The sequence below is a fragment of the Syzygium oleosum genome, unplaced genomic scaffold, assembly GCF_021117445.2.
Source record: "Syzygium oleosum isolate NSW1041296 unplaced genomic scaffold, Sole_v2.1 Sole_v2.17, whole genome shotgun sequence".
Classification (NCBI taxonomy): domain Eukaryota; kingdom Viridiplantae; phylum Streptophyta; class Magnoliopsida; order Myrtales; family Myrtaceae; genus Syzygium; species Syzygium oleosum.
This window is the reverse complement of record NW_026607501.1, coordinates 1,689,996-1,698,630: the sequence shown is the minus strand read 5'-3', so window position 1 is coordinate 1,698,630 and position 8,635 is coordinate 1,689,996. Positions and strand designations below refer to the sequence as shown.

Here is an 8,635-nt window from a genome sequence, read left to right as displayed (position 1 = left end):
CTTTCTCCTTTACGGTTCTCTTCTCGCTTAGATTCTAAGCTAAACAACAAAGCTGCCCTTGTTCGTTTTGTGTCAATCTTATGTTGTTGTGTAAAGATAGCTTGTTGAATAATATAGAGGACCTTTTGCTCGAGGTTCGGTCGGTAACATCTTGCCGCGAAGGGGGCTACAATCCTGCAGGAGCGATACCGATAAGCAGAACGGAGTTCAAGCGGGCGTGAGCGGAGGAGCGGGCGATTCTATCGGGTTCGAATATAAGTGGTGTGTAGTGGACGGAGGGCTTGTTTAGGCAGTACGAAAATGATTCGATGGAATACGTAGAGTGAGACGTGAGTGGTCAAATCTGCGGTTGATAGGTTGGGTGCGTTTAGTTCGGCTTTTGGGGAAAGCTTTTGAGGGAAATGCAAGGCCTTCAGACTAAAGGGGTCTTACGAGGACACTAGTATCATATGCCGTGAAGACATAGGTAAATGTGGGCTACTCTTTGTCGATGAAAAGGTTAGGAGAGGAGGGTCCGACCTTCCCTAACGAGCACCAAAGCATAGCTCTTTTTCGACGTCCGGTGAGACCGGAACGACCCGGATCCGACACCGATTCCGAGTTAACTCGTCCGATGTAGCGATCCTCCCTAAACGAATCCCTCGGCACGGACATCCGTTAGTAAGCTTAAATTGGCCTAACTGCGTACGTACAAATTTACAATCTCATTGAAATCAAAGCGTGCTGTTCGTCCTGTTTGGAGAAATTCTGAAGCGTGCAGAATTGTTCTGCCTCATCAAACTCCGTAGTTTGCGAAGAAAGTCAGGGGGAGTATATGTCTCATTGAATACTAGTTTCCTCTTGAGATCCCCCTTCATTTAGGAGCACTTCTCGGTCATTTATTTTTTCCTGCAAGTACCCTTAATTAGCAATTATACAAAGATTGTGTTAATTGACGAAAATTCGTGAGTTCGTGATTTTTATCTTAACTCTCGTATTTTTGCGGATTAATATCACGAAAAATCTCATACTGATACACCTGTGACAAATTTACCACAAACTAATTTTTTGGCTATCAAAAACCCCAAATTGGTATACTTGTGACAAATTTACCCTCCGTTAGTTTCCGTTAAATTTTACCGTCAAATTACTGAGTTGGACGACGCGTGGCAGTTGACGATGTGTACCGGTTTAGGGTTTTAACCTCCATTTGTCACGGGTGTACCGGTTTGTGATTTTTCGTGGTATTAATCTAATTTAACGGAAACTAACGGATGATAAATTGATCACAAATCTACCAGTTTAGGGTAAATTTATCACAGCTCTACCGATTTGGAGTTTTTCATGATATTAACTCTACTTTTTAATACTAAAATTTGGATATCTTCTGTCACGTAACAATATCTCTAAAAAGATCTCAAATCTCAGAATATTTTCTATTTCCGCACATATAATTTTCTTCGTATCGTGCACTTTTATCAATAATAATTGTTTTTGATTATTTGAATATTTATATCTATGAAACAAAGTGATTTTGCTTGTTCTTTAAAATATAAAATTCTTGCGCGCACTCAACGCATATCGTGAAGAAAATGAACCAACAATTCCCATTAGCGGTGAAGAGCTATTCTTACGGGCTTAATTTTTCGTGTTTCTTGAAAAGCAAACAATAACGCTATGCTTTCTTGTTAAATTTAAGAAAAAGTTATTTAACTTCAAAAAAATTACGAAAATAATAATCAACGAATCCACCCGTCAACAAACATATCATGAAAGCTTCGGATATTTCGCGTCATAAAAAAATGTCAAAATGTATCTGATGTGACATTTAAATAGAAAAGTAAAACGTAAAAATCTATCCATATATATCCTTAATAAAAAAATGGTTATTCCTTAAGAATGTCCAATGAATAATCTATGCAATCAGAATTAGGTTCATTCCCTTGGACCATCTCTAGTGATGGGTTTTGCTATTGAGGACATAATGATATCATTATAGTCAGATTAATAGAGTTTTGATAAGGAAAGGAAATCTAAATTAGTTTTTAAGCGTATTTAAAAAACGGCAATAGCAACCGATGCAAGAGCCAGCGCGCTTGGGAACGCACTGTAGCCTTCGGGTCAACTTGGAATTTGCCGGCTCCTCCGCTTAATTTGGCTTCGTTGCGCCCTGAATCAATCAAAGTCGATCCTCTCGAGGTAGGGCGAAGACCAGGAGAGCCGGAAAACCCAACGGGAAGTGTGATGGAATATTCGATTTTCTTTTTATATCTTGAGACTCAATTTCTTCTATCGTGCTTATTTCTTTTTGTTTTCCACAAAAATAAAATCTTTAAAATGAGTACTTTAACTCCTTTTTTTTTTCTATTCCGCTTCTATCGCTTGTTTGGGTTTATAACCAATTGAAACAATCAAATAATACGTCATCATCAGATGATTGTATTGTATCCTGCTAACAATAGAAAGAGAGCTACCGTGTTCAAATTAGTCCATCTATTTTTTTCTTCACAAAGCCGCTACACCATGCCGTCGCCGCGTCTCTTCAGCTCATCTCTCTTGGTTGCACGCCATCCATCAACGAGGGGAGGCGCCACAGCTCTTGCCATTGGTCGAGAGTTTGGTGCGACCATCTCCGGCCATCGAGTGTGGTGGTTCGGCATGAAAATTCAAAAGCATCCCTGCATTAGGGTCCGAAATCTCCGACCGCGGTGGCGGCAAGTTCACTTTTCTCCTTATCATCTAAGCTCATGCTTCTACTACTGTTCTATTCTTCGAGAGAAACAATAAGAAAGGGAAAATCAGGTAAATTTTAAGGGTGGCGCATGATTTAATACGGCTCTTTAACCTTGTCTATTTATCAATTTGCATGCATCTAGTGATTTTTTTTTATTGTAAAAAGTGTAGTTCTTCTTTGTAACTTTAGTCAAATCACTCTTTTGCCCATAAATATGCAAAAAATTTAAAATAATAAAATAAACATAGAAAAATGACAAGAATGGTGCTGATCCTTACAAAGTATCAGGACATGATGCTGATGTTGATGATGATGAGTGCAGAAAAACTAAGCATAGATATGCATATTCTGGCATATAAAAATAATATATTGATAACAACAAAATAAATCCTTTTTATTAAAATAGTTGTCTTCGTTTTTTCAAATTTTTTTTTATTTGATTACCAGTTTTCTATTATGAAACTATTTATCTTGTTTTTGTATTACCCTAATTAAGAAACCGCTCCTAGCGAAGTTGGTACTATTCGCCATAGCCATAAAAGTTGTTCCATTTATTCGCGTCACGGAAATTATTTGTCTCTAATTGAAAGACGGCTCAATTTGATTCCCCCCCTATTTTTCTAGCATTCTAAGATTCTCTTTAATCAGTCTTTCTTTCCTTTTTTTTCTTTTCTTTTTTCTTTCGTTTGCATAATCTTGTTGGGTTGTGCCGAAAAAACAATCGCGCGTACTTATTCAATGATCCATTTAAACTGCTAACTACTAGTTGAAATATGGAGAATAAATTAATTTCTTTTTTATATTTCTATGATTATTTTAATTGCTTGGGATAATAAAATTGAAATGTTTTTAGCAAGTCAACCATATCATCGTTACTGACCTAAAAAAAAGCCATATCATTGTTGATTATATTATATTATTGCTATTTCTTTTATTATTATGATTATGCCAAGGTCAATGCATTATTTCTGTTTTTATTTTATGAATTTAGTTTGTTTTATCCTATTGGGGAATAAAAGAATGAATCGACTTAAATAATGAAATAAAATTATACTCTAAACTTCGAAAAATCAAAATTTTAGGTCAACATAAAAAGGATTAATACCAAAAAAACCCTACTACACATGTGACAATTTTACCCCAACCAAAAACCCAAAATCGGTATACTTATGATAAATTTACTTAAAACTAATTTTTTGACCATAAAAAATTCCAGACTGATACGTTTGTGATAAATTTTTCCTCCGTTAAATTCTGTAAGTACCATGAAAAATCACAAATTGATAAATTTGTGACAAAGGGGAAGATAAAACCCCAAACTGGTATACTCTGTCAACTGTTTCGTGTCATCAAACTCAGTAATTTGATGGTAAAATTTAACGAAAACTAACGGAAAGTAAATTTGTTTGTGACATAAGTATACTAATTTGGAATTTTTTATGGTATTTTTTTTTTGGTCTTAGAATTTTTTATGGTATTAACTCAAATAAAAATGCTGCAAAAGTTTTTGTGTTAGAGCTGCATATATAATAAATTCACGAGGATACTCGTACTTTTCCCTCCCAAGTTTTCAGACTCTGCTCATCGTCCTCGCCGGCCGCAGCCTCAGCTGCTCGCTCGAAGCAGCACCGAAGGAGATAAAGGCCAGCTCGAGAGAGACAGAGAGAGTCGCGGCGGCGGCAGCGGCGGCGAAGTTCGGCGGCGGGCCGGAGCACGGAACGACCCACCCCGGCAAATTCCCGGCCGCGCCTCCCATGACCTTCAAGTTCGCGCCTTTAGACGGTCGTTAGCCGCCGCCGCTTCCTGCATCAACCGGCCATGGCGCTCTCGAGCCTCGCCGCTCTCTGCTCATCTCCTCCCCCCGTGTCGGCGCTCCCGGACTCGCCGGCCATCTCCAGCCTCAATGGGCTCTCGCCCATCGCGGACGACGCGGCTGCCCCGAACGCCTCCCTCCGGAGCTGCGCGAACCTGCACGAGATCAGGCAATTGCACTGCCGCGTCGCCAAGAAGGGCCCGACCCACGGTAACGAGCTCATCGCCAAGTGCGCCGAGATGGGCACGCTCCAGAGCATAGACTACGCGCTCAAGGTGTTCGAAGGGTGGAAGGAAGGCGAGTGCGTCGCCGGGTCTTTGTTCGTGTGCAATTCTTTGATTAGAGCCTGCTCTGCCGCCGGGCTTGGCGACAGAGCCGTCTTGGTGTTTGTTCGGATGCTGGAGATGGGCGTGGCGCCGGACAAGTACACGTTCCCGTTCCTGCTGAGCGCTTGCACGAGGGCTTCGTGGATCCGCGAAGGGGTTCAGGTTCACGGGGCGATAGTGAAGATGGGATTCGCGGAGGATGTTTTCGTGGCTAACACTTTGGTTCATTTTCACTTCGAATGCGGGGATGTCGTGGATGGACGCAGGGTGTTTGATAAAATGCCTGAGAGGAATGTCGTTTCCTGGACCAGTTTGATTTGCGGTTACTCCCGGAGGGATTGTCCTGAGGAGGCTGTTTCCTTGTTCTTTGATATGGTGGAGGCCGGGGCCGAACCCAACTCGGTTACTATGGTGTGCGCGATTTCCGCATGTGCTAAGTTGCAGGATCTTAAATTGGGCGAGCGGGTTCATTCTTATATCGGCCATTTAGATATTGAGCCTAATGGTCATATGGTGAGTGCCCTTGTTGACATGTACACGAAATGTGGAGCTTTTGTTACTGCAAAGCACATTTTTGACAATTGTGTCGAGAGGAATTTGGTCTTGTATAACACATTCATGTCGCATTATGTCAAAAGAGGAATGGCAAGAGAAGCATTAGTTGTCCTGGGTGAAATGCTGGAACAGGGACCACAACCAGATAGGGTAACAATGTTGTCTGCAATCTCAGCAAGTGCCACTTTAAATGAACTCTGCTTTGGGAAGTCTTGCCACGGTTACATTTTGAGAAATGGATTACAAGAACAAGACGATAACATTAACAACGCAATGATCGACATGTACATGAAGTGTGGCGAATCAGGACTAGCCTGCACGATTTTCAATTCTATGTCGAATAAAACTGTTGTCTCGTGGAATTCACTACTTGCAGGTTATGTTAGAAACGGCGATGTGAGATCAGCTAGGGAGATGTTTGATGAGATGCCTGAAAAAGATCTGTTTTCTTGGAACATCATGATTGGTGCTCTAGTTCAGGAGAGTTTATTCGAGGAAGCAATTAAGTTCTTCCGGATGATGCAGAGGGAGGGAATAAAAGCAGATAAAGTGACAATGGTCAGTGTTGCATCTGCATGTGGAAATTTAGGTTCGCTAGGTCTTGCAAAGTGGATTTATCATTACACAGAAGAAAATGCTATTGAACGTGATATGCTCCTTGACACAGCCTTGGTAGACATGTTTGGTCGGTGCGGTGATCCAAGGATTGCAATGCAAATATTTGAGAAGATGGAGAAAAGGGACGTCTCATCTTGGACTGCAATAATCTGTGCGATGGCCACAGAAGGAAACGGCAAACAAGCGTTAGAGCTGTTCAAGGAGATGCTTTGTCAAGGAGTTGAACCTGATGACGTAATATTTGTCGGACTCCTTACAGCGTGCAGCCACAGCGGATCAGTTAAACAAGGCCGCCAACTTTTCCAGTCCATGGAGGAGATATATGGGATTTCACCTCAGGTGGTTCATTATGGATGCATGGTTGATTTGCTCGGCCGAGCTGGACTGTTGGAGGAAGCATTAGATTTCATAAAGAGCATGCCAATCGAACCCAATGACATCATCTGGGGTTCACTTCTATCTTCATGTTGGACCCACAAGAATGTGGAGATGGCGGCTTATGCTGCCAACAGAATTCCCGAATTAACATCAGATAGGACTGGGATCCCGGTGATTTTGTCAAACATATATGCGTCCGAGGGAAAATGGTCAGAAGTAGCGAAAGTGAGGCTACAAATGAAAGAGAGAGGGATGCACAAGGTTCCAGGGTCGAGCTCTACAGAGGTAAATGGAACTGTTCATGAGTTCTCCTCAGGAGATGAATCTCACCTGGAAATGAGCCGCATCGCCCAGATGCTGGATGAAATAAATTGCAAGCTACGGGATGCAGGCCATGTTCCCGATCTGAGAAATGTTCTTCTTGATGTGGATGAGCATGAGAAGAAGTTCTTGCTGAGTCGGCACAGCGAGAAGCTGGCTATAGCTTACGCACTTATTAGCACAGGTCACAAGATGCCGGTGCAGGTTGTGAAGAATCTGAGGACATGCTCTGATTGCCACACATTTGCCAAACTAGTTTCAAAAGTATATGATCGGGAAATCACAATAAGAGATAATAACCGGTTTCACTTTTTCAAAGACGGGTTTTGTTCATGCGGTGATTTTTGGTAGGCCGAGAATGAGCACAATTTTTCAACCACCAAGGCAATCTTAGAGAATTTGGTCCTGGATAATCGAGTCAGCAGGAATCCACCAAATGAATTAGCACAGGACGTGAAACGGATTGCACTCTACATGATGAGAAGGATATGGTCTAAAGAAAGACATGGAGCGCTGTGAGAATTTCAGCTTTATCAACGTGATTTGAGATGAGTGGTGTGCTGTTGGACTACCCTGGTAAGCCGACGATGGGCTACAGTTTTGTGAAGATATATTCTGATGGTGAATGATTTTGCTCCGTCAACGCCCTTTTCTACAGCTTGTTAAACTTAATGTGACACAAATAAGGCAGCTTTAAATGCGATGATTTATATGAAACGCGCATGGCCATTGCCAAAATTGGTATCACTGATCTGTGTTTTCTGTAATTTATTGGCTAGAGTCTAGATATATGCAGATCGGCAACAAGAACCACTATAAATCAATCTGCTTGTTGACAGACCCAACCAACTTCTGGTAATACTTGTATCATGCTGTTACAGTCCATGGATCGATATTATTCTTTCCTGATATCGCGTCTCTTATTCTCAACCTTTTTGAGGGTTGTACGGATCGAAATGCAGATTGAGGGCTAGTTCAGTTGACATCAGTGCTTAGCAGATGTTCTTTAGTATTTTGCTTTCTTTGATGCTTTCTGTTCTTTCTGCCTATAACTGCTTTTCTGTTGTCTGTAACCCATTACTTGTATTCATGCATTCATTGCCTTGGATCGGACTAATTCTGCTGTTAAGTAAAGAGATATGTTAGCATTTATCAGGTATAGTTTGATGCATTCCTTTGTACATGCCAAAACAAGATAAAACAGCTTCAAACTTCATTTTACCTTACAACATAGGAGTGGAAAAAACTAATTATTTTCCTATCCTTGTGTGTTACGCGCCTCCATCAATGAAGGGCCGTCAATTGGGTCTAATGAGGGTAATCTTCTGACTACTAGGTAGAAGCTATTTTGTTAGGCCCCGTTTGGTTCAGCATTCCCAATGCTCATTTGGCCTCTAAAGTCCCTTGGCCAAATGCAAATAGCGTTTGGCAATTTTTTTTACTCACCTTGGGGAAATGCAATTACATTTGGAATGCTGGCTAAGGGACCTTTGGCCAATGCACCTCTGAAGGTGCTTTGGGAAGTTGCATTTTCGGAATGCAACTTGCACTATTCATCAACACTGTTCATCTTCTCCAAACCGACGTCCGGCGGCCGGCGGAGGGCTAGCCCGACTCCGGGTCGGCGGTTGGCCGGCGACCAGATCTGGCCGGAGGCGGTGGCCGGCCGTGTAGCTCCACTGGAGTTTTTAAAAAAAATAAAAATAAAATAGCAAAAGTCCTTTAGCCCAAGTTGATTTTATAAAACACTTACCAAACACTACTTGCATTTCGGAAAACACCTTTAGCCCAAAAGTATTTGCATTCCCCCAAATGCATTCTCCCAAAGCCGAACCAAACGGGCCCTTAGTCCTGCCAAGTATTTTCTTAACACGATCATTCACACGCATGTGAGTGCCCACAAAGTCACCT

The 8,635-nt window shown here is 41.6% G+C and overlaps 1 protein-coding gene across 1 annotated transcript; it reads left to right on the top strand.

The window, feature by feature from the left end:
* The first annotated feature begins 4,259 nt into the window (after nt 1-4,259).
* LOC115669105 (pentatricopeptide repeat-containing protein At3g22690) lies at nt 4,260-7,841 on the top strand. Its single transcript, XM_030590418.2, has one exon. The coding sequence runs from the start codon at nt 4,532-4,534 to the stop codon at nt 7,073-7,075; it is 2,544 nt and encodes an 847-aa protein (XP_030446278.2). The 5' UTR covers nt 4,260-4,531; the 3' UTR covers nt 7,076-7,841.
* The last annotated feature ends 794 nt before the right edge of the window (nt 7,842-8,635 follow it).

Bases quoted from the DNA above. Each gene is read 5' to 3' on its own strand.
- LOC115669105 (XM_030590418.2), top strand. From the start codon at position 4,532: ATGGCGCTCTCGAGCCTCGCCGCTCTCTGCTCATCTCCTCCCCCCGTG.